The sequence below is a fragment of the Mesoplodon densirostris genome, chromosome X, assembly GCF_025265405.1.
Source record: "Mesoplodon densirostris isolate mMesDen1 chromosome X, mMesDen1 primary haplotype, whole genome shotgun sequence".
NCBI lineage: Eukaryota > Metazoa > Chordata > Mammalia > Artiodactyla > Ziphiidae > Mesoplodon > Mesoplodon densirostris.
Window position 1 is genome coordinate 137,906,757 of NC_082681.1, and position 23,636 is coordinate 137,930,392.

Consider the following 23,636-nt stretch of genomic DNA (forward strand, 5'->3'; position numbering starts at 1 on the left):
CCACGCCTCCCCGGCACTGGCTGTCCTTAGACTTCTACTTCAGCCGTCCCGGCGGGCGTGTTGTGTGTCACGGTTTTATCTGCATTTCCCTGTTTTCTGGTGACGGCGAGCATCTTTTCATCACGTATCAGCCATTGTGCACCGTCTGTCCAAATCTGCTGCCCCTTTGGAAAATGGGGTATTTCTCTGTCATTGGGTTGTAAGGGCTCTTTATGTAGAATCTGGGTGCGGCTCCTTTATGAGACACATGTTTTCACATATTTCTCCTCAGTCTGTGGCCCGTTTTGTCATTTGTTTAACATGTGTTTTGAAAGCAAAAGCTGTTAGTTTTTTGATTCTTTCAATTTTATTCTTTTATGGTTCTTATTTATTACATCCGATCTACGAAATATGTGCCTATCCCAAGCTCTCAGGATTATCTGCTCTTTTCTTCCTAAAAGCTTCCTGGTTTTCACTTTTGCATTTAAACTTCTGATCCATTTCATGTAAGTTTCTGCATGTGGTGTAAGATATCCAGGTACACAGCAGTTTTGAAATCTATCATTTTCCCACTGGGTTGCATTGTCTGAAATCAATTGACCGTATGCGTCTGGGTCTATTGTCTCATCCCTAACCCACTGATCTGTGTTTGTGTTCTCACTCTGGGGTGCGTTGTAGACTCACATGTGGAACGTGGGTGGTGAACGGCCAACTCTGTTCTTTTAAAACAGCTCTGGCTATGCTGACATTCGCGTTTCCACCGAACGTTGAGAATCAGCTTAGGAACTTGTACACGAAAGGCCTGTTGGCGTTTTGACTGGGATTGCAGTGAATCTGTAGAACAACTGGGTGTAACTGATACCCCAGAACAGTTGCGTTTTCCAGCCCATGAGCTCTGGATGTTTTTCCATTTACTTACGTGTCCCATAATTTCTCTCAGCAATGTTGTGTGCATACAGGTGTCGCACCTCCTTGGTTAAATTTATTATCCACCTATTTAGATCTTTCTCTGCAGCCGTTTTGTAGTTTTGGGGGTATCCAGTTAACCATTGATTCCCTCAGGACATGTGACCATGTTCTAGGTTAGAAGTGCGTTCCTTGGAGACACGCTCGTGTGTACGTGCAGATGCGTGTACACACAGCAGGCACGTGTGTTTACTTTGACGCGTCCTTAGATTTTCCAGCAGATGTGTTGGAGACAGAAAGGACCTGGAAGTCCTCAGAGCAGAAGGTCAGGATCCTGAGAGCATGTCTGACGGGAGCCTTGAGTTTGCCCGGTGACCGTGACTTCACAGAGGGGCTGAGCTTGGCCACGTTGCATTCTGTGGATCTCTTAGTGAAGAACGATTTCTGGTTTTCGTAGTTGGCATCAACGAGAATCTTTGTGCAGGAAGGAGGGGAAATATTGAGAACTTTTAATCACTGGTCAGGAGTTTGCCACATTGAAGCAGTGCGAACCTAGACGCCCTCCGTTCTCTTCCTGACGAGTGGAACCTGGAGGTTTCTCGCGATCACGTGGTCGGGGGGGGGTGCGTGCTCTTGTCCTGTCCTCTCGGGCCTCCCAAACAGGGCCCAGCACCTGCAGCCTGCATGTGCCCGCCAAGGGCACCTCATCTGGTACCCGGCGTCCACCTGGGTGCTGCCTGGGCCGCCACTCCTGTTCCTGACTGGCCACAGAGAGGGCTGCGTGAGGAGCCTGAGGGGCCTGAGATGCAGATTGGCCACAGCCCACTCCCCAGCGATGGTGGGTATCGCCTCGCCCCCAAGCCCTCAGCTCCCCCAAAGCTGCCTGTGGGCCACCCGTGGACCAGCTTCCCCAGGCCTTGTCCAGGCTGCTGGGTCGAAAGGGGCCGACTTGAGGCTCGGCCACTGGATGGCCACTGAGGCCCGGGTGGGGGAACACTACATGGCAGAACCCAGTCCAGGGGAGCCTGGTTCAGAGGATGTGGTTCAGGGGCCCTGGTTCAGTCCTGGTTCAGGGGCCCTGGTTCAGTCCTGGTTCAGTCCTGGTTCAGGGGCCCTGGTTCAGGAGCTGTGTTTGACTCCTTGCTCTGGGGTCCTGGTTCAATCTGGTTCAGTCCTGGTTCAGGGCCCTTGTCTGGTCGGGTTCAGGAGTCCTGGTTCAGTCCTGGTTTAGCTTGGCTCAGGAGCATTGGTTCATGGCCCGTGTCCAGTCCTGGGTTCAGGAGACCTGGTCCAGTCCCGGTTCAGAGGCTCTGGCTTAGTCTTGGTTCAGGGGCCCTGATCCAGTCCTGGTTCAGACCTGGTTCAGGAGTCTTGGATCAGTCTTGGTTTAGGAGCCCTGGTTCACGAGACCTGGTTCAGGGCTCTGGTTCAGTCCTGGTTTAGGGCCCTGCTTCAGTGGTCCTGGCTCAGCCCTGGTTTAGTTCTGGTTCAGGAGGGTGCTGGAGCTGAAGCCGGGGGGCGTCTCCATGGGTTCCCCGTAGAGCAGGCGCCTTCAGCCTGGGCCTCTGTTATCCCCAGGGCCCCACCAAGGCAGAACGCGCCCATCACGTTGCCCCACGTGGGATGGGACCTTTGAGTGGGGCTTGTAGGGGAGCAGCATCAGGGCCCTCCCCACCCCGGAGGACTCACCTGCACAGTCGCCGGTGGTGTGCGCCCCCAGGGGGGGTCCTCGTGGCGGCGCCTCAGAGCCCAGGGCCTCAGGAGCTGGGTTAGTGACTGTCTAGAGCAGAGCTGTGTACCACCCCTCGGCCCTGTTTGTGACAGAACTGCCTAGGATTTACACTTGTTTCTTTGGAGCATTCATTTTCTCAGCACTCTAGGCAGTACTGTGCGGGGCTCAGGTCAGCGTCAGACTCAGGGGGTCTTTCAGAGCCTTGAAGGGCAATCTGGGAACAGGTCCAGAGCAGAGAGCGCTGTGGGATCCTCTGTGAGTGTTGTGACCTGGTGACCTGCTTGGCGGAGCTGATGACATCCTTCAGGAGGGCCCTGGGGACAGACGGATGCAGGGACAGATGAGACAGTCTTCGGGGCAGGTGGGCCGTGGACGGGAGAATCCTGAGGCTGGACGGATGCGTGGGTGTCCTGCGGACTGGTGGGCCGTGGACGGGAGAGTCCTGAGGCTGGACGGATGCGTGGGTGTCCTGGGGACAGGTGGACAGGTGTAAGGGAGGCCCGTGAAAACAGCTGCTGAGCCCCTTTCCAGAATTCCAGTTTCGGGGGCTGCGGTGGTGGTGGAATTTGCGTCTCTGCCCCATTCCAGGGTCTGCTGCTGGGAACCCCTGGGAGGACCCGTGCTCGGAGCAGTGGGAACAGTCAGTCGGTGCAGGGGACGGGGTGGGGGGCTCTGGGGAGGCACTTCGGACCCCGCAGCAGGACTGGGGCCCTGCCATCTACACAGTCTTCACCTTGGCTGGGAAGTGGCGTCGCCGCGGGAGGCGCGGCTGGAGGGGCCGGCGCGCGTGACTGCGGGACCACCCCCCGCCGTGCGCACAGCGCCGAGGCCGAGGTCTGCTCGGGAGGCCGGCTGGCCGGTCCCTTCACGATGTCACCTCCTTGCCCCGGGCTGCAGTGTCCTGACGAGCACAGAGCCAGCAGACCCTGTGATGGGTCAGAGGTCAGACCCCGCTGTCACGGCTCCCTGTTTGCCTGCTATTAACAGCGTGGTTAGGCTCGGGTGTCCAGGAAGGCGCGGTCCCACAGGAAGCCTGTGTTTTGAAGTATAATTGACCTATAAAACTATGTTCTTATTCTACAAGATAGTGATTTGGTATTTCTATACATTTCAATGAATCTAGTAATGATATGTCACCCTACAAAGATGTTACATAATTACTGTTTCCCACACTGTACATTTATACCCTTGACTCATTTATTTTGCAACTGGAAGTCTGTATCTCAGTCTCCTTCACCTTCTTTTATATTCTTATTAGTGTTTCCTGAAGCAGAAAAGTTTTTAATTTTGATGAGGTCCAATTTATTACTTATTTGATGTTCCCAAAAGTATAGTCCATAATCTAAACAATCTTTGTCATACCCTAGGGCAGATAGGTTTTCTCCTGTGTCTCCTCTAGAACTTTTCCAAATTTCGCTTTTATGCTTAGACTTACGGTCTCGTTCAGGTTAATTTCTGTGTGTGGTCTGAGGTAAGTTTCGAAGCGTGCTTTTTTGTACGTGATTACTCAATTGCTGCAGCGTCGCTTTCTGAAATGACTTCCCATTGAATTGTGCCGGCGCCTTTGCCGCAAGTCCCGTGTCCGCAGGTGTCTGGATGGTTCCTGGACCTTCTGTCCTGCGCCTGTGAGCACCTGTGCGTGCGCTGCAGGTCGCTGTGCAGGCCGCCCCGCGTTCTGGTGAGCTGAAACCAGCACCCTGCCCACCCCGGTGCACGGCTGTTGGGATGGCTTTTCTGGGTGCTTTTTGCTGCCGTAGATGTTTAGAATCGTGGAGCCAAGTTCTACCCAAAAAGGCGGCTGAGGTTTAGATCAAGGCCACGTTGTCTGCAGACCCTGTGGGGCAGTGGCCGCCCGGCAGTGCGGGTCACCCGTCATGGAGGATCCCGTCCTTGTCCGCGGGGTTTCTGGCTGGGTGGACAGGTCTTACGGTGCCTCCCCTAGATGAGTTGCTGGGGCGTTTGCTCCTTGTGCTGCTGCTGGGAGTGGAACTGTCTTCCCGGCACCTCCGCGTGCTGACTTCCGACAGCCGTGCACTTGAGTCCCCACCCTCTGAAGTCGCTGACCTGCTGATCAGTTCTGCGGTCGGTAGGTGCTCGAGGACTCTGCACCAGGGACGTGCTGACATGAGGGACAGCTGTCCCGCGTCACCGCTCCTGGCCGGCGTACCTGGGACTCTCCTTCCTGCCCGACACTTCAGCTGAGGTCTCGGGGCCTGGTCAGGGGGCAGCGCTGAGAGGGGAGGTGCTTGATTTGTCCTGGCTCAGCCAGAAAGCATCCCGTCTTCCTCAGGATGACATAGATACAGGTGTTTTCATAACGCCCTCCGCAGGTTGAGGAAGCTACCCTGTATATTTAGTTGGTTGGGAACTGTTAACATGAATGGGTGTTGAATCTTGTCCAGTTCTTTATGATCACGTGATGTTTTCTCACTTGATCTGTGGGTGTTAACCAACCTTGCTTCCTTGGATGAATCCACTGATCCCAGCTGATGATCTCGCACGCTGCTGGGCTCTGAGGGCTCCCGTGTTGTGAGATCAGTGTGTCTGTGGTCGGGGGACACCCGTCTCCCGCCTTCTGTGTGATGTCCTTGGCCGTGGTGTCAGGGGGATGCTGGCCTCCCAAGAGGAGCTGGGAATGGTTACTCCTTGCTCTGTTTTCTGTAAGAGTGTTCACTATCGGTATCATTTCTTCTTTAAAATGCTCTGTAGAATCTAGGCAGGGGGTGAATCTGGTTTCCGTTCCTCTTTTGTCTGGAAGCAGAAGTTTCACCGTCACTGTTGAAAGATACCTCCCTGGGTGTCGAGTCCCAGACCACAGAGCCCGTTTGAACAAACGTCAGATCCTTTCCGTCCTACAGACAACACGCTGTCGTCACAGAGCAGCATAGAGGTCAGCGCTGTCAGGTAAGTCCAGAAACTTAAGAACAGACTTCCAGAAAACTCCTTCGCCAGAGGGGAAGCGCCGTGAGCCTTCTGAGATCGCTCAGACCACACGAGGAGGCTGGCACTTCCTTGTCTCTGGCCGCCTCCGTCTGGGGGCCTCGTGTGCACGTGGCCTGGCTGCCTCTGGGCCATTTAGGAGCCGGGGCAGGAGATGGGCCAGGGCCCAGGTGACTCTGTAGCCGGGCTGCAGAGCTGATCATCGGGAATCGTTATTTTATCTGAATCGACGCTAAATTGTGGACAGTCCATCACGTGTTAGTTTTTCTGGCCAGCATTTGGCTCCGAGCTCAGAGAATCATGGGATGAGCAACATGGGGAAGGGGTGCTGGTGGCAGGGATGGGCTGTTCTCTGCTGTCCCGGGGGCTTCAGGCCTCCATGGTGACCCGGGGCCTCAGGGGTGCCCGTGGCCCTGCCAGCCCCAGGGTCTGCACCGCCGGAGTTGGGTGCCGTCCATACCGGGCATGGCTAAGAGGAGTTTTCACGGGTGTTTTGCCAGCGAGGGGCCGCCCCCTGGCCCCCGTGGCTCTTTCTGTTCCTCGTGACAGGGTCTGCAGCCTGGCTAGTGGCTCAGGTTCCGGAGCACCAGGGCCTGGGCTGAAGGAGGGGAAAGAGAGCCGGTGATGCTGTGTCTGCACGTGCCGAGCGCCCGCGTGGTTCTAGACGCTGCCTCGGTGGGTGTGCTGCTCTCAGAGCAGTGGCCGCCGGGGGCAGATGTTCCCCATCTGTGGAGCGGCCTGGAGCCGTCAGTGCTGCGCAGGATCAGCTGCCTCCCTGAGCCGGGCCCACTCCACCCCGTGGCCTGCGGCCTGTTTCCTCACCTCCTCCCTCCGTCCGGGGCCCTACAGGTGAGCCCTTGCTCTGGGGCAGAAACGTTACTGAAGGTTGCTGGGGGTCTCGGTCTCCCTCTCTCCTGAGCTATCTTTGAGCATTGGAGGAGCTATGGATTTTCCCCCAGTTTACCTAGAAGTGGAGAAATGAGTAAAAGATTCCTTTTTTCTACTTGGGTTAAATTTCTGGTTTGTAGCCAAATTGTAAGCTACAAGCGAGGGGTCTTGGGGACTCTCTCCGTGTCGGTTTCACGCACCCTCAGCACTGCAGTTGACGCACGCGTACCGGCATCGCTACAGAAACTTAAAGCGGGAAAGTTGAGAGCTGACTTGGACACGCAGCGTCTGTGTGGCCGGGAGGCCCTGCGGGCAGCTCCTGGGCTGCCCCAGCTGCCCCTGTGCTCGTCTCTCTTGCTCAGTGCAGCAGCGCCAAGCTTTGCTGTGAAAACTCACCCCTGGGCTTAGCAGCCCCTGTGTTCTCGGCAGTCTGTGTTCCCCAGTCTGTGCCGGCACGGGACCTGCGGCCATACCGTGGGCTGGTTGGCCAGGGCCAGGGCCAGGCACAGGGACAAGCCCAGGTCTGGGGCAGGACACATGCTCTGCCTTCCCCTGGGAGGAGCTGCATAGCAGGGGCCAGCAGTGGAGGACCTGGACAGTTTTTCAAGCTACAGGAGGAGCACCTCTGCCCTGGGGTTTGCAGGGGAAGGGGGAACAAGAGTGAACCTGCAGGTGCGGCCGTTCGTGGCAGAGGCGTAGCGCAGAGCAACAGGGCTGCGCCTGGGCCCGGAAGTCTCCCTGAGCCACTGATGACCCGCTGCCGACACCCTGAAATCAGAAGTTTGTCCTGAGCCTGGTCCCTGCCCGGGGCGTGGTATTGGGGGCCTTCCTGCGTGTTGTGTCCGGGTCTGGACGGGGCAGAGCTTAGGCCCTGTGGTCTCACACCAGCTAGGCTGGTTCTGTGGCCACGGTGCGGTGCATACACTGCCCTTGTCTGTGTGTCCGGAGAGGCAGAGGGGTCGCCAGCCAACCTCTGAAACTTTGAGGATGTTCCAGGAATGGGGAGAAGGACGGAATAGGGTAAAGAGGTGGGAAAGAGGCAGAGGGGAAGGACGGAGAGAGGGCGGCCCCCTGAACAGGAGTTTGGGGCAGGGTGATGGTGCAGGTGGAAGAGGAAGCGGGTCTGAGAGGCTGTAGCCCTGCGATCCCAGCTAGGGGACACGCCGGGACGGGCAGACCCCTGCGGTCCCGGCTAGGGGACACGCCGGGACGGGCAGACCCCTGCGGTCCCGGCTAGGGGACACGCCGGGACGGGCAGACCCCAGCTAGGGTTGGGACAGGCTACGGACACAGTAAGAAGTCAGTGCTGGGGAGGGACGTGAACAGGCCGGGCCCGGGGGCTCCAGGGCAGCGACCCCACGCTGCGTGATGCTGTAATGGTGGACACACGTCTCTGTGCGTTTGTCCAGACCCACGGAACGTGCACCACCACAACGCGCCCTAGGGGAGACCGCGGACTTCTGTTCACAGCAGCATCAGTATGGGGTCATCTGTGTGCTCATCGCTGTAACAGATGCAGCGCCCAGTGCGGGGTGTTTGTGACAGGGAACCTGCGCTCCGCAGGGGAAGCCCACGGGAGCTCTACTTTCTGCCCAGCGTCTCTGTAAAACAAAAACTACCCGCCCCCCCAAAAAAGTCCATTAGAGAGACAAGGAGGAGGGTGGGTGGGTGAAGTGCCTTCCGACCCCCCGGGGTCATTTCCCCAACATCTTTGTCTGGGGGCAGAGGGAAGGGAGCAGGGAAGGTCAGCTTTGGCCGGAGCAGGCATTCCTGGGGTCCTGGGATTTCAGGGGTGGGACATGCCGGCCTGATCTAGATGGTATGTGGGGGAAAGACCGCCCAGAGGTGGGGCCTGGCTCTGCTGCTGCTTCAGCCTCGTGTTAGGGGCTGAGTCGCGTGCTCTCATGGCTCACGTGACACGATAGTATGCGTCATCGGTGTCGTGTTCCACACCACGCACACCATCTACGTCATCTGCGTCCCACTATACTCTACACAGCCGTGTACGCCACGGCGAGACCTATAAGACCCCGAGTTCCACCCCAACCCCGAGTTTTAAACAAAGGCCGTCAGAGCGTCCTCTGCCGGTTAAGTGTATCTTCTCAACTCCTGAAGGGCTGGTGGGTGGCCCCTTCGTTTGGGGCCGTTTTCCCGACATGCCAGCTCTTGGGCCGCACGTGGGCTGTCGGGCGGGCGTGGCCGGGGCGCCGGCCGCGGGCTCTGTAGCAGGTTCCTCTTAGTCCTGGACAGGCTGCCCTTGTCCGGAGAGAAGGCCTACCCTCCCAGGAGCCGGCAGGCGGCGTCTCCAGGTCCGCTGCCCTTGCCGGCCTGCCTACTGGCTGAGCTGAGGGAGGCTCTCGGCGGGAGAGCCGCCTCCGCGCGCAGCAGGCCAGCTCGGGGCGGGCGTCCGGCGCTCCGTCCTGTACCGCGGAGCACAGCCCGGGCCGCGGGAGGGGCCGCGCGTCCGCCACGCCTCCCCTGTCCCCGCCGCCGCCGCGTGCGCCCGCCCGGCCCCGCCTGAGGAATGCGCGCGCCCGAGGCCCGGCCCCCAGAACGCCGGCCGGCGATGCATGGAGCGCGCTGAGCCCGGCCGTCTGGACCGCCCCGACCCCGCCGGCCCCGGCCAGCCGCAGCTCCAGCCCCGCGAGCGCGCCCGGCCCGGGCCCCGGCGGCCCATGCGAGCCGACATGCGGCTCCGGGACCTGTCCCTGCGCCAGGACCCCGACCTGCGGCAGGAGCTGGCCTCGCTGGCCCGCGGCTGCGACTTCGTGCTGCCCTCCCGCTTCAAGAAGAGGCTCAAGGCCTTCCAGCAGGTGCGGCAGGCGGGCGGACGGGTCCGCTGCGTCCGCGGGCTCCTCGCCGCTCTGGCGAGGTTGGGGTGGGGGGCTGCCTGGGCTCGGGGGGCTCCACCTGCGCCCGTGCGCGGCTCCCCTGGAATAGCGCCCGTGCGCGCAGAGAGCAGGTGTGCCCGTGTGGTTTGTCAGGGAAAGCGCTGTGAAGGGAGGGAGCCGCCGGCATCTCCTTTCCTGGAGTTCTAGCAGCGGATACCCCGGGCGCGGCGCGGGGCAACGTCGTGGTGGGTCTTGGGCGAGGCGGGGAGGTGTCGACCTCGGGCAGTAGGAGGCTTGGGGACTTGACCCTCCGCAGGTGCGCAGCGAGCCTCCCAGTGTCGTTGGAGCGTGTGGAGCCCTGGGTAATAACAGCGCAGCGCTGTTGGAAAGGAGAGCGCGGCTTGCCGCGAGCGCCTGCGTTGTTTTAAGGGCTTTATCGCAGGCACGTACCAGCCGGAGCGCCTTCTCCGCGGCTTCAGTGACGACTCGGCTTGTAAACATCACGGCGCTTCTCCTCAGCGCGCACAGAAGCAAACCCCGTGTCTGTGCCTCGTGTGTGCTTTGTAAATTCGTGTAAGGGGACTATGGAATTTAAAAGTCATGGCCACCTGGGATCTTTTGGCAACTGGAGATTCTACTGCCTTACGGATATTTGGCACGTTCATCACTTGTATTTTCGCCCAGGCGAGGAGTTAAAGGTCATCGCGTGGCCAAAAAAAAAATCACATCGAATCAAACCAGGCTGTTTGGGGTGGGAAAAAAGACCTGCTTTCTGCTGGTAGTGTAATTGGATGTTTTTCCTGGGAACATGTCTCAAATTTTACAGGGCTTCTGGTACTTTTTTGTCTGACTTCTCTCCTTCAACTTGTGAAATTCTGTCTGCAAGTGGCTGATGCTTGTATGTTTGTTGCTTGTGGAGAAGGAAAGTCTATTTAGAATCTGAACGTGGAGACCTTAAAGTGGAATCAGCTAAGGGTGATCTTCTAGAGAGGTGGTGTGATGTTTGCTGGTTACCGTTTGTGTGCGTGGCGCACACATGGTGCACACAGGCTGCGCCGGGGTGTTCCCTGGATTGGGGAGCCCTCCTCCTCCCCCCACGGCGGCTGTGACTTGATCTTGGTGTATGGGGGGTCCTGGCTCCACGCAGAACTGTTCATGGAAGCCTGGTTGTTCCAGGACGCCTGTTCGTCTTACAGAATCACTTTTTGGGATACGCGATTCGCGGTTGCTTTTAAGAGGAAGAAGTTTCACGTTATGGCAGATGTGTTCCAATGACGTTTCCCACGAACGTCTGCACGTGCTGCGTGGAGTGAGTGCTTCTCAGGGGCGGGCATCGGGGGAGTGTCGGGGAGGCGAGTTTTCCTGGCTTCCTTCACCCCTTGGTGTTTGAGCGTGGACTCGGTGCAGAGCCGTGGGTGGTCGGCAGACCTCAGGGCGTGGGGAGGTGGGGGGCGTGGGGAGATGATGGGGGCGGAGGGCAGCTGGGGAAGGTGTGGAGATGGGGGCGTGGCCGGAGAGGATGGCCTGAGGGAGGTGGGGTTGGCCTTGTGGGCAGAGGGGGACTGTGAAGGGATTGGGGGGATGCTTCGTACGTGCCGGCCCTGCTGCCAGCGTGAGGCATCCGCGCTGGACTAGGGGCCAAGGGAAGGTGTGCAGCGAGGCTGTGTCGTGCGTGGGAGGCTGTCCTGCCCCTGCGGCCCGTGTCCGCCCGCCTGCCCCGCCTGTGGCGCCCGCGCCTTGCGCGCTCTGAGCAGCCCCGCGACGTCCCTCAGACCTTGTCCCAAGCCCTCGCGGGCCTGCTATGGCTGTGCTGCCCGCCCTGTCCAAGCCGGGTCCCGACCCTCCGTCCCCCGGCGACTGACTCTCGGGCTCTGCACACACTCTCCTCCGCTGTCACTGTGCCCTGGTCCCGCTCACGCCCGTCCAGCTTCCCCGTGGGGTCCTTCAGGTGGATGCACGGGCCCCATGGGGCACCGAGAACGCAGCGCAGCCGCCCCTGGAGGACAGTGCTGGGTGTTGACCTGACCTCTCCTCCACACGGTGACAGCCTGGTCTGGGGACTCTGACCATCTCCGGACACCGCACGGGGTCACGGCGCTGCGCAGGGTGGGCCCTGAGTACCCCCTTGATCCATGCTCCCAGTACCCAGGGGTCGGACGTGGGCCCCCAGGTCCCTGAGCCCACAGATGTGACCCCTCATGCCGCCCCCCGTCCCATCCATGCCCCCAGCCCTGCCTTCCGGCCCTGTGGGCCCCAGCGTCCTCTGGCTGGGGGTGCAGACCCAGCCGACGTCTCAGGCCCCTGCCTCGTGGACATGGAGCCCCAGCTTGTCCCCTCACGGCAGCCGCCCTGCTCGGCCCAGCGCTTCGTGGGTCTGAGAGTTTGCTCTCCAGCCGCCTTTTCTCCCCTGGAAACCTCCGTGGCTCATGTGGCCCCTCGACGCCGGTCCCTCTCCTGTGGTGGCTAGAGGACTTTTGAACAAACCCACGCGCAGGGCCAGCCGTTCTCATCTTTGTTTTGGTTGGCGCCTCTGCTTTAAACTTTCACAGCTGGACTCTTGCTGTCCGTCCAGCGGGCCGTTGGCAGGTCTAGCTGGGGAGCCTGCCGCCAGCCGGCGGAGAGGGGCCCTGGGGTCGGAAGAGAAGCAGCTCTGGCCTGCACGGCCTCCCAGCCCGGCGGTGGACTCTGATGGGTGCTGTGCCCGCCCTTGTCCCTGCGCCGCCCGCCGGACTCGGCCGCTGCCCCTGGGTCTCGGCTCCGATGGGGCCGGCCCGCTGGCTGCTGCCCCCGGGCTGTGCCACGCTCGCCCTGCGTCCTGCCCTGGCAGAGTCGGAGCCGCGGTCGTTTCTGCCGCCCCAGCTAGTGCGTCTGCCCGAGGGGGCGCTGGCCGTGCGAGGCTGCGTTTAGAGAAGGCTGGCCTGGGCGCGCACTTGTGCGGGCCCACCTCCCGGGGCCCCTGCCGCTGCGCAGGGATGGCCGTGCTTTCCCATGAGGCCGAGTTTTCAGCCCTCCTGTGTTCTGGGGGCCCCGGGCGTCTCCGTGCTGCCTGGAATCGTGATGAGTCAGGCTGCGCTGGTGGCCGTGCCGGCGACAGAAATAGCTCTTGCGAGCAGGTGTCATCTTGACCGGTGCCCGGGTGACAGCCGGGAGGCGGGTGTCAGGCGTGTCGCTGGGAGGGAAGCTGCCCTGCTCTGGGAGCCGAGTGCCCCACCTGCTGTGTTGGCTTCTGAGAGGCGTCAGCCCTGCTTGAGAATCCTCCCTGTCTGTCTGTCCGTCTCTCACACACACACACACGTATTTGTGCCACGTCCGCTTTCATTGTGGACGTCCAGCCTGGCCGCCGGTAGCTCAGGAAACAGCCCCCGTGGTCCCCTCAGGCTCTGCTAAGGCCTGTTTGGGGCCTGGAGGTGGCCGGCTCCCAACAGCGCCATGTGTGCTGGAAAAGAACGCGTGTCCTGCAGCTGTGCCGGCCGCGCTCTATTTATGGCCCAGAGATTACACCGAAAAATCTCCCGTGTCCGTGCCCAGCTGTTTGTTTTTCCGTCATCCGGTGGTCCGTCAGGGGTGGCGGGGGAGCAGGCCTGGCCTGCCTCTGTGCCGCGTCCCTGCATTTCCCCAGCACCTTGGCTTGGTCGGCGCCGAGGCTGTGCTGGGGCACCGGTCAGCTCCGGGTCGGCAGAGCTTCCCGTGATGGACGCCCAGCGTGGTGTCCTGACCATCTCTCTCTGTCACATCCAGACCTTCAGCCCTATCTGGGCGTGAATATGGCGATGCCAGCCTTCTTTTTGTCACTGTTGGCTGCTGTATCTTTTTCCACTTGTTAAAAGTTTTCAACCTCTGTGTCCTTACATCTTACATGTGTTTCCTGTAAGTCACTCTTTCTTTTTTCCATCTGATCTTTGTTTTTTAATTGGAACATTTCACCCATTTTCATTTATAAGGACTATGAATCCGTTCTGATTTATTTTCACATCTTATTTATGTTTCTGTTCATGCTCTCCTTTCCCTCTTTTTTATCTTTTCCTCGCCGGAGTAGTTAATACTAGCTTACTGCTCGTCTTACAAGGCAGTGACTTCGTTTCTCTAGGTACAGAGTCAGCATCTTCACCCTCGAACTCAGAACCTTCAAGCCCTTCACCGCCGGCCCCCTCCCGTTTCACGTTGTTGTCCCGAGAGTCTTTAAAGAGGAGGTAAAACAATATTCTTCTCACCGACGTGTGTGGAGGGCGCGTGCGTGGACGTACCCAGGTCGGCACCACGTTCCTTTCCCTTCGTTCCGTCCTGCACTTCAGACCTTCCATTTGGGAGCGTGTCGCTTCCTGCCCGAGCCCAGTTCTCCCAGGAGGGGTCGACAAGCTGACCGAGGGGCAGGCGCCGTGGAGCTGGGGACGTGGGGGGAGCTCACCGCTCTCAGGAGGCTCCGCTCGGCTCCGCCGTGTCCCTGGCGGCTGCCTTTCCCTCCGCTTCCCGGGTGGCTGGGGAGGGCGGCGTCCCCGTCCTGACAGCGGAGAAAAGAGCGCATGTTGAGCGGCACCTCGTCTGTGTGTGTCTGCGGCCGTGGCCTGGCAGGTGGGGATACCTGCCCTGGGACCAGCCGGCCCGGCTGCTTCGGGGATGGGCGATGGTGGCACCCGGCGCTGAGTGCCACCGTGCCGGGGAGGATGCCAGAGGCGTCCGTGCAAGCCAGCAGCCCTTTCCGCAGGCGTGAGCCATGAGTTGCTACAGGTGACAGCCAGGATGTGGGGCCTGCGCTCCATCCTGCCCTCCACACAGAGGCGAGGCAAACTGGGGAAAACTGAACCCGCCCAGAGGAGTGAACCCGGGGGAAACCTTCCCCAGGTGAAGCCTGGCATCCCCAGGAGACGCGTGAACCCTCGAATCTCTCCGTCTGCAGGGCCGGCGCTGGGTCTCGCTTCCCCCGCGGCTGTTCTTTGCCACCGTAGGCGGGCATCACAGCCCAGCAGCTCTGCCGCGAAACCAAATCCCGGAGCCAGGACGTCCTAGGGCTGGGAGGAGGGGGTCAGCCTCTGTCCCTGGGCGCCGACAGGGCCGAGTCTGAATGGAACGTGGGCCAAGGCGTCCCGCGGCCCCTCCCGGGGCAGGGGCTCCCCTGGGGCCTGTCCTCCCGCTTCCTGCTGTCCCCCCACCCCGTGGCCGTGCCGGCCCTCAGGGCCGCCTGCTGTCCCTCTCCTTCCTCTCCGTGCGCCTCCCAGCTCTCCCCTCGTCTCTCAGGACTGAGCCAAGTCTGCACGCAGCCCCTCAGGATTACGTTGGCCCCGTGGTGATCACAGAGCTCGTCGCCCAGTGTCCCCAGGCTGCCACACGGACCTGGTACGGCTGACTCATGAGGGCTCCACCTCTTCTCGGTAGGTCACCGCCCCGTGCAAGGTCACTGCCCCGTGCAAGGTCATGGAGCACCCAACAGCTGCCTCGTCAGCTGGGGCCTTAGGAAACACAGGAGACATGGGGCATCCGCGATGTGACGAAAGGGGACGCGGGACATCCCCTATGTGGCTGACGGGACATGGGACGTCCCAAGGTGTGACCGAGGGGATGCAGGATGTCCCTGATGTGACCGAGGGGTCGCGGGACGTCCCGAGGTGTGACCCAGGGAACGCGGGAGGTCCCTGATGTGACCGAGGGGTCACGGGACGTGCCGAGGTGTGACCCAGGGGACGCGGGAGGTTGCTGATGTGACCGAGGGGTCGCGGAACGTCCCGAGGTGTGACCTAGGGGACGCAGGAGGTCGCTGATGTGACCGAGGGGTCGCGGGACGTCCCGAGGTGTGACCCAGGGGACGCGGGAGGTCCCTGATGTGACCGAGGGGTCGCGGAACGTCCCGAGGTGTGACCTAGGGGACGCAGGAGGTCGCTGATGTGACCGAGGGGTCGCGGGAGGTCCCGAGGTGTGACCGAGGGGTCGCGGGACGTCCCGAGGTGTGATCGAGGGGTCGCGGGAGGTCCCTGATGTGACCGAGGGGTTGCAGGAGGTCTCGAGGTGTGACTGAGGGGGGTGCCTGCCATCTCCTGCTGTGTCACGGGTGGAGAAGCAGTCTGGGTCGTAGGCTGTAGGGGTGACGTCCACTCACAACGTTAGCATCAGTGCACGGCGTGACTCCTGAAGGCCGTGTGCTGCGCCTCGGCTGCAGGCCGGTGGCGGGGCCCCTAGCACTTGTGGGCGTGGAGCTGTGCTGTGTGTGCCTGGTCGGGGCAGCTGGGATGGGGGCACCCCGCTGTGAGCAGAGCGCCACCGCGCCCTGTTCTTGGCTGTGCGGGCCTGGCTGCCCGCTCCAACCCCCTGGATGTAACCACCCCTGGCCGGGCAGTGCTGCCTGTGAGCCCCCTCTCCTGCGTTTGCCTTCCATCTGCTTTTCCGCGTGTGTCTCTGGATGCCCAGGGGCCGTGGGCTCCGTGTGTCCGTAGTGCCCTGTGTGCTCTGAGTTTCCCAGACCTCGCTGGCAGGCGTACCCCTCGCCGTCCCCTCTCTGGAACACCTGGTCACTCCCCATCCTCCACCGGTCCCGTGGCCTGAGGCCTTGGGTGCTCCTCCCTTGCTCCAGCGCTTCCCACCAGGACCCTGGGCTCTTTCTGTTGCATCAGGGTGTGTCCTCGTGTCCCCAGCCGCAGGGAACCCGGGGTGTGTCCTCGTGTCCCCAGCCGCAGGGAACCCGGGGGTGCGTCCTCGTGTCCCCAGCCGCAGGGAACCCGGGGGTGCGTCCTCGTGTCCCCAGGGAATCCGGGGTGTGTCCTCGTGTCCCCAGGGAACCTGGGGTGTGTCTAGGAGGCGGGCCGTGCTTCCCCGTCCCTGCCCGTCAGGGACGCCCGGATGCGTGAGTCTCCGTGGGCATTACGGGCCGTGACTCGGGGCAGCTCTTTCTGGCACCCAGGAGGCCTTCCCGGGTCAGTGCAGAGGGACACTGCACATCATGCAGGGGGACAGTGTCCCACAGTCCAGGGACAGCACGCCTCACCGAGTGCGGCCACCCTCCGGGCCTCCCCAGACCTGCCCAGTCCCAGCGCGTCCACTCCCGGCAGGTGCTTCCTGAGTGGTTCCACTGGCTGGTCCCGTCTACTCAGGGGCGTTGGCGAACGCAGCCCTCCTCTGCATGCGTGGTGCACGCTTCTGACCTGTGACTGCACTGAGCTCACAGGTCACCCCGCCAGCCACCAGGCAGACATCCTGACGCTGCCGTCTGGAAGGCGCGGTGTGCGCTCCAGGATGGCTCCCGGCTGCTCCCTGTGCCAGGACGCCGAGCCCTCGGGGCTGCGGTGCTTTCTGAGGGCCATGCCCGGCCACGGCGCTTGCCTCACATCCCATCCACAGGGAAGGACGGTGTGGGGACAGGCGGTTCCAGGCGCGAGATGCAAACGAGGGGACAGCCCGCCTGTGCCGACCTTGACCTCCCGGGAGGCAGGAGGGCAGGTTCTCTCAGCAGCTGTCCTTGTCCTGAGGGGTCATGCCCGAGGCAGGATCGGGCGAAGCAGGGCTGTGTGTGTGGCGCTCCGCCACGGGCCGCGTCACCTCCCGTGTCTGCAGTCAGCCCGGCGATGGTCTGGGCGTTCTGTCCACAGTCGGGTTCGCTGGGCTCGGGGCAGCCGCTCTGGTCCAGCCCACGCCTGCTCAGTGCGCACCGGCGGGCAGCAGGTGCTCGCCGTGCTGGGTCCTCACCGCTCTCTCTCTCAGGTGCAGACGAGGAAGGAGCAGCCCCTGCCGCCCGCCGCCAGCCTGAGCATCCCCACGTTCTACTTCCCCCGAGGCCGCCCGCAGGACACCGTCAACGTAGACGCCAGCATCGCCAAGATCGAGAGGACTTTCGCCCAGTTCCCGCACGAGAGGGCCACCATGGGGGACATGGGCAGAGTGGCCAAGGTGGGTGTCCGCGCGCGGAGCCGTGGCCCACGGCCCCCCTGCGTCGTGGCCACGCGTGAGCTCACCTCGCCTGCGTCCCGCTTACTTCGGTCCTTAGCGACCTGAGGCACAGAGGGGTTCGTGCTACGCTTTGTCCTCGGGCGTGTCTGTGTGCCGTCCTCCCAGGTGTGGGCAGCTTGGAGGGACCCAGCCCAGGGGCTCTGTGTCTCTGCTGTGCAGGGTGGTGGTGTTCTGGGCGGACGCATGTGGACCCATAGTCCGCATGGAGCAACACCGTGTGTGGGGTTTTAAACTTAACCCAGGTGTTCTCACGCCGTGCGCATCCCTGATCAATATCCGTGTTTCCTTCCAACAGTGTGTGTCAGGGTCCCGCGTGTGGACGCCCAGTGAGTTTGGTTGCTGCACCCTCTGTTGTGGGAACACACCACGGTGTACTCGTCCATCCCCGATGGCTGGCTGTCTGCCTGTGGCGAGACCCCTGGGTTCCACGTGGTCCCTCTGGTGTCTCACCCTGGGGGCGGGCTTGCTGGACAGAGGACAGTCCTCACCCTCACCTCCATGAGATGCCCCAGGTTGCCTAGCAGAGTTGTGCCCCCGTGGGAGGTTCCCGCGCACCCAGCCCCCCAGCTCTCTGTGTCGTTGGCAGCTGCGCGCAGGCATTTCCTGGGTGTTTGAGTTTGTACCTCCCGGTCCCCCGTGGGTCAGGCTGCTTTTACAAAGTGCTTCTGAATTCATCGTTAGGTTTCTTCAGTGGGTTGCTTGTGCCTCTCCTTTGCCCCTGGTGCTGCTGGGGTGAGTTCTTTTTTCATTCTCCCTCTCCGCCTGTAAAATTTCTAAGTCCTGGTGGCTGATCCTCTGTCCGTTATGTGCATTCTGAAAAGTTCTCCTGTTCTGTTTGCTGAATAAATTCATGTGCTCCCTTTTGCTTTCAGTTTTCAGCAGTTGCCTTCTCTTCTTTTTCTAACAGCTTTTTTGAGATGTAATTCACATGCCACACAATTCACCCATTTAAAGTATACAACTCAGTAGTTTTTAGTGTATTCACAGAGTTGTGCAACCATCACTACAGTTAATTCTTATCACCGCAGAAAGAAACCTTATACCCTTTGGCTGTCATCCCCCCATCCCCTTTCCCCCCATCCCTAGGAAGCCACTAATCTACCTTCTGTCTCTGTGGATTTGCCTGTTCTGGACGTTTCCTCTAAGTGCAATCACACACTGTGTGTCCTTTGTCTGGCTTCTCTCACTGAGCATCATGTGTTCAAGGTTCGTCCACGCTGTAGCCCGTGCTTCACTCCTTTTTGATAAATTTATTTATTTTTGGCCGTGTTAGGTATTCGTTGCTGCACGCGGGCTTTCTCTACTTGCGGCGAGCGGGGACTACTCTTCGTTGCGGCTTCTGTTGTTGCAGAGCACAGGCCCTAGGTTTGCAGGCTCAGTAGTTGTGGCACACTGGCTTCGTTGCTCCGCGGCATGTGGGATCTTCCCGGACCAGGGCTCGAACCCACGTCTCCTGCGCTGGCAGACGGATTCTTAACCACTGTGCCACCAGGGAAGTCCCTTCACTCCTTTTAATATTCCTTTACATATTTATCCATTCATCCTTTCGTGGACACTTGGGTTGTTCCACCTTTTGGCTCTTGTGAGTGGTGCTGCTGTGAACATTCAGGTGCTACAAGTTTTTGTGTAGACGGACATGTTTGCGTTTCTCTTGGGTAGATACTTAGGAGTGAATTGCTGGGTTGGACGGTAACACTACTTAACTGTCTGAGGAACTAGGAGACTGTTTTCTGAAGCAGCGGCCCCGCTTTACTTTCCCACCCACCAGCGCCGTGTGAGGGCCCCCGTGTATTCACATCCTCGCCAGCACTTGTGGCCTTTTTGATTGTAGACCATCCTATCCCAGTGTGTGTGAAGCGGTGCCTCCTTGTGGTTTGGAGTTGCATTTCCTTCATGATTAATGTTAAGCCTCTGTTCATGTGCTTATTGGCTATTTCTATGTCTTCTTTGGAAAAACGTCTCTTCAGATCCTTTGACTATTTTTTCAGTTGAGGTATTTGTCATTTTATTGTTGAATTGTAAGAGTTCTTTATACAGTCTAGATAGAATCCCTTATCGGGTATATATAGTGTGCAAATATTTTCTCCCATTACCTGGGTGATTTTTTTCACTTTTTTTTCCACTTTTTTAATATTAAAGTAAAGTTGTTTTACATTGTTGTGTTAATTTTTGCTGTACAGCAAAGTGATTCAGTTATACAGGTACACACATTCTTTTGTATATTCTTTTTCATTATGCTTTATTACAGGATATTGAATATAGTTCCCTGTGTTATACAGTAAGACCTTGTTGTTTATCCATTCTATATATATTGGGTTGGCCAAAAAGTGACTTTGGTTTTGGGTTTTGTACTTATTTATTTATTTATTTATTTCTAGCTTTATTGAGATTATTGACATACAACATTGTGTAAGCTTTATTGAGTTTTTTGACGTACAACATTGTGTAAGTGTAAGGTGTACAGCATAGTGATTCGATAGATGTATTTATTGCAAAATGATTACCACAGTAATGTTAGTTAGCACATCCATAACCTCACATACTTACAACTTATTTTTAATTGGGGTAGAGTTGTTTTACAGTGTTCTGTTAGTGTCTACCGTACACTGAAATGGAGTTCCCTGTGCTATACAGCAGGTTCTTATTAGTCATCTGTCTTATACAGCTTAGTGTATATATGTTAATCCCAATCTCCCAGTTCATCTCACGCCTGCTTCCCCACCGTGGTGTCCATATGTTTGTTCTCTACATCTGTGTCTCTTATTTCTGCCTTACAAACCAGTTTATCTGTACCATTTTTCTAGATTCCACAAATATGCCTTAATATACGATATTTGTTTTTCTTTTTCTGACTTCGGTCTTTATGACAGTCTCTAGGTCCATCCCTGTCTCTACAAATGACCCATTTTCGTTCCTTTTTATGGCTGAGTAATATTCCATTGTATATATATGTGCCTTCGGTTTTTAAGTAAAAAATAAAAGACACATTTTTCATTTTCACCAAGAACTTTATTGAACAACGTAGTCACCCTTTTGCTCCACTACCATCTGCCATTTTTCAGGCAACTTCATAATTCCATCTTCCCAAAACCTTTTATTTTATTTATTTATTTATTTTTGTGTGTGTGGTATGCGGGCCTCTCACTGTTGTGGCCTTTCCCGTTGCGGAGCACAGGCTCCGGACGCGCAGTCTCAGCAGCCATGGCTCACGGGCCCAGCCGCTCCGTGGCATGTGGGATCTTCCCGGACCGGGGCACGAACCCGTGTCCCCTGCATCGGCAGGCGGACTCTCAACCACTGCGCCACCAGGGAAGCCCCCTTTTATGTTTTTGAGCAAAGAACTGTTCCAGGTGCCTTTTACTGTCTTCCAGGGAATTGAAATTGTTTCCATTAAGAGAATTTTGTGAAGGCCTAAATAAATGTAAATCCAAAGGTGTGATGTCTGGTAAATACAGTGGATGAATCAGAACTTCCCAGCCAAGCTCTAACAGTTTCTGCCTGGTCATCAAAGAAACATGCGGTCTTGTGTTATCCTGATGGAAGATTATGCATTTTCTGTTGACTGATTCTGGACGCTTTTCATCGAGTGCCACTTTCAGTTGGTCTCATTGGGAGCAGCACTTGTTGGAATTAATCGTTTGGTTTTCCAGAAGCAGCTCATAATAGAGGACTCCCTTCCAACCCCACCATATACACAGCATCACCTTCTTTGGATGAAGACCGGCCTTTGGTGTGGTTGGTGGTGGTTCATTTCGCTTGCTCCACAATCTCTTCCGTTCCACATTATTGTACAGTATCCACTTTTCATCACCCGTCACAATTTGTTTTAAAAATGGAACGTTTTCATGATGTTTCAATGGAGAGTCTCATGCAGCAATACGGTCAAGAAGGTTTTTTTCGCTTAAGTGGAACCCAAACATCAAAGCGGTTCACATCACCAAGCTGGTGCACATGATTTCCAGCACTTGATCTGGATATTGTGAGTATGTCGGCTGTCTCTCGTGTGGTGTAACATTGACTGTTCTCAGTTAACGTCTGGATTTGATTGTTACCAACTTCAACTGGTCTCCCCGAGCGTGGAGCATCGTCCGGCGAGAAATCTCCAGCACGACACTTCGCAGACCACTATTGACACGTTCGATCAGTCATGGCACCTTCTCCATACACTGCACAAATCGTTTTTTTGCGTTTCGGTTGCATTTTTACCTTTCTTGGAATAATAAAGCATAATATACTGAAAATGTTGCTTTTTTTCTCCCATCTTCAATATTAAAATGGCTACACAAAAATTTAACCAATTTTGATAAGTCTTTTTTTCAATGCACGCTCATACAATTGATAAAATTGTAGCTGTCACATACAATCTAACAAAACTGTTTTGAATGAAGTTAAAGACAACTAAGTGCTACTAGAGCCATCTTACAAAGAAAAACCAAATAAACCTTTTGGCCAACCTGATACTAGTTTGCGTCTGCTAATCCCAAGCTCTCAATCCATCCCTCCCCCACCCCTCTTCCCCTTGGCAACCAAAGTCTGTTCTCTATGTCTGTGAGTCTGTTTCTGTTTTGTAAATAAGTTCATTTGTATCATTTTTGAGAGTCCACATATATTTACGTTATCATATGATACTTGTTTTTCTCTGTCTGACATACTTCACTTAGTATGATCATCTCCAGGTCCATGCATGTTTCTGCAAATGGCATGATTTCATTCTTTTTTTATGGCTGAGTAATGTTCCAGTGTATATATGTACCACATCTTCTTTATCCATTCCTCTGTCTCTGGACATTTAGGTTGCTTCCATGTCTTGGCTGTTGTGAATAGTGCTGCTGTGAATATAGGGATGCATATATCTTTTTGAATTGTAGTTTTCTCCAGATATATGCCCAGGAGTGGGGTTGCTGGAACATATGGTAACTCTATTTTTAATTTTCTGAGGAACCTCCACATTGTTTTCCGTAGTGGCTGCACCAGCTTTACGTTCCCACCAACAGTGTAGGAGGGCTCCCTTTTCTCCACACCTTCTCCAGCACTTGTTATTTGTAGGCTTTTTAACGATGGCTCTTCTGACCAGTGTGAGGTGGTATCTCATTGTAGTTTTGATTTGTATTTCTCTGATAACTAGCGATGTTCAGCATCTTTTCATGTGCCTGTTGGCCATCTGTCTTCTTTGGAGAAATGTCGATTTACGTTCTCCGCCCATTTTTTGATTGGGTGTTTTTTTGTTGTTGAGTCGCTGAGCTGGCTGGATATTTTGGAAATCAGTTCCCTGTCGGTTGCATCCTCTGCAAACATTTTCTCCCCTTCCATAGGTTGTCTTCGTTTTGTTCATGGTTTCCTTTGCTGTGCAAAAATAAGCTTGTAAAGTGTGATTAGGTCCCATTTGTTTTTGTTTTTATTTCTGTTGCCTCGGGAGACTGATCTAAGAAAACATTGGTACGGTTTATGTCAGAGAATGTTTTGCCTATGTCTCTTCTGGGAGTTTTATGGTGTCATGTCTTGTATTTAAGTCTTTGAGCCATTTTTAGTTTATTTTTGTGTATGGTGTGAGGGTGTGTTCTAACTTCGTTGATTTACGTGCATCTGTCCAACTTTCCCACCACCACTTGAAGAAAGTGTTTTATTTCCATTGTATATTCTTGCCTCCTTTGTCGAAGATTAATTGACCGTAGGTGCGTGGGTTTATTTCTGGGCTCTCTATTCTATTCCACTGATCTACATGTCTGTTTGTGTGCCAGTACCACAGTATTTTGATTACTGTAGCTTTGTAGTATTTTGTCAAGTCTGGGAGGGTTATGACTCCTGCTTTGTTTTTTTCCCTCAGGATTGCTTTGGCAATTCTGGGTCTTTCATGGTTCCATATCAATTTTAGGATTATTTGTTCTAGTTCTGTGAAAAATGTCATGGGTAATTTGATAGGAACTGCATTAAATCTGTAGATTGCTTCGGGCAGTATGGCCATTTTAACAATACTCATTTTTCCAGTCCAGGAGCATGAGATATCTTTCCATTTCTTTGAATCATCTTTAACTTCCTCTGTTAATGTTTTGTAGTTCTCAGCATGTAAGTCTTTCACCTCCTTGGTCAGGTTTATTCCTTAGTTTTTGGGGGGGGGGTTTGGTATTTTTTTGTTTTTTTTTTTACATTCACTTTCTGCTCTTTCATTTTTAGTGTAAAGAAATACATCCAATTTCTGTATGTTAAAGTGTAAAGAAATGCAACTGATTTCTGTATGTTAATCTTGTATCCTGGTACCTTGCTGAATTCGTTTATCAGTTCTAGTAGTTTTTGTGTGGCGTCTTTAGGGTTTTCTATATATAGTATCATGTCATCTGCACGTAGTGACAAGTTTACCTCTTCCCTTCCAATTTGGATACCTGTTTCTCTTTCTTGTCTGATTGCTGTGGCTAAGACTTCCAATACTATGTTGA

General features: G+C 56.4%; 1 protein-coding gene across 4 annotated transcripts in view; it reads left to right on the forward strand.

Moving 5' to 3' along the window:
* PPP2R3B (protein phosphatase 2 regulatory subunit B''beta) overlaps positions 1 to 23,636 on the forward strand; it is a 53,961-nt gene that overhangs the window by 1,877 nt on the left and 28,448 nt on the right. For 3 of the 4 annotated variants that reach the window (XM_060087394.1, XM_060087397.1, XM_060087395.1), the window contains exon 2: positions 16,960 to 17,145. The exons of the other annotated variant lie outside the window; for it this stretch is intronic. In XM_060087394.1, coding sequence (XP_059943377.1) covers positions 16,960 to 17,145 — 186 coding nt within the window. The remainder of the gene's footprint in view (positions 1 to 16,959; positions 17,146 to 23,636) is intronic. 4 annotated transcript variants of the gene reach the window in all.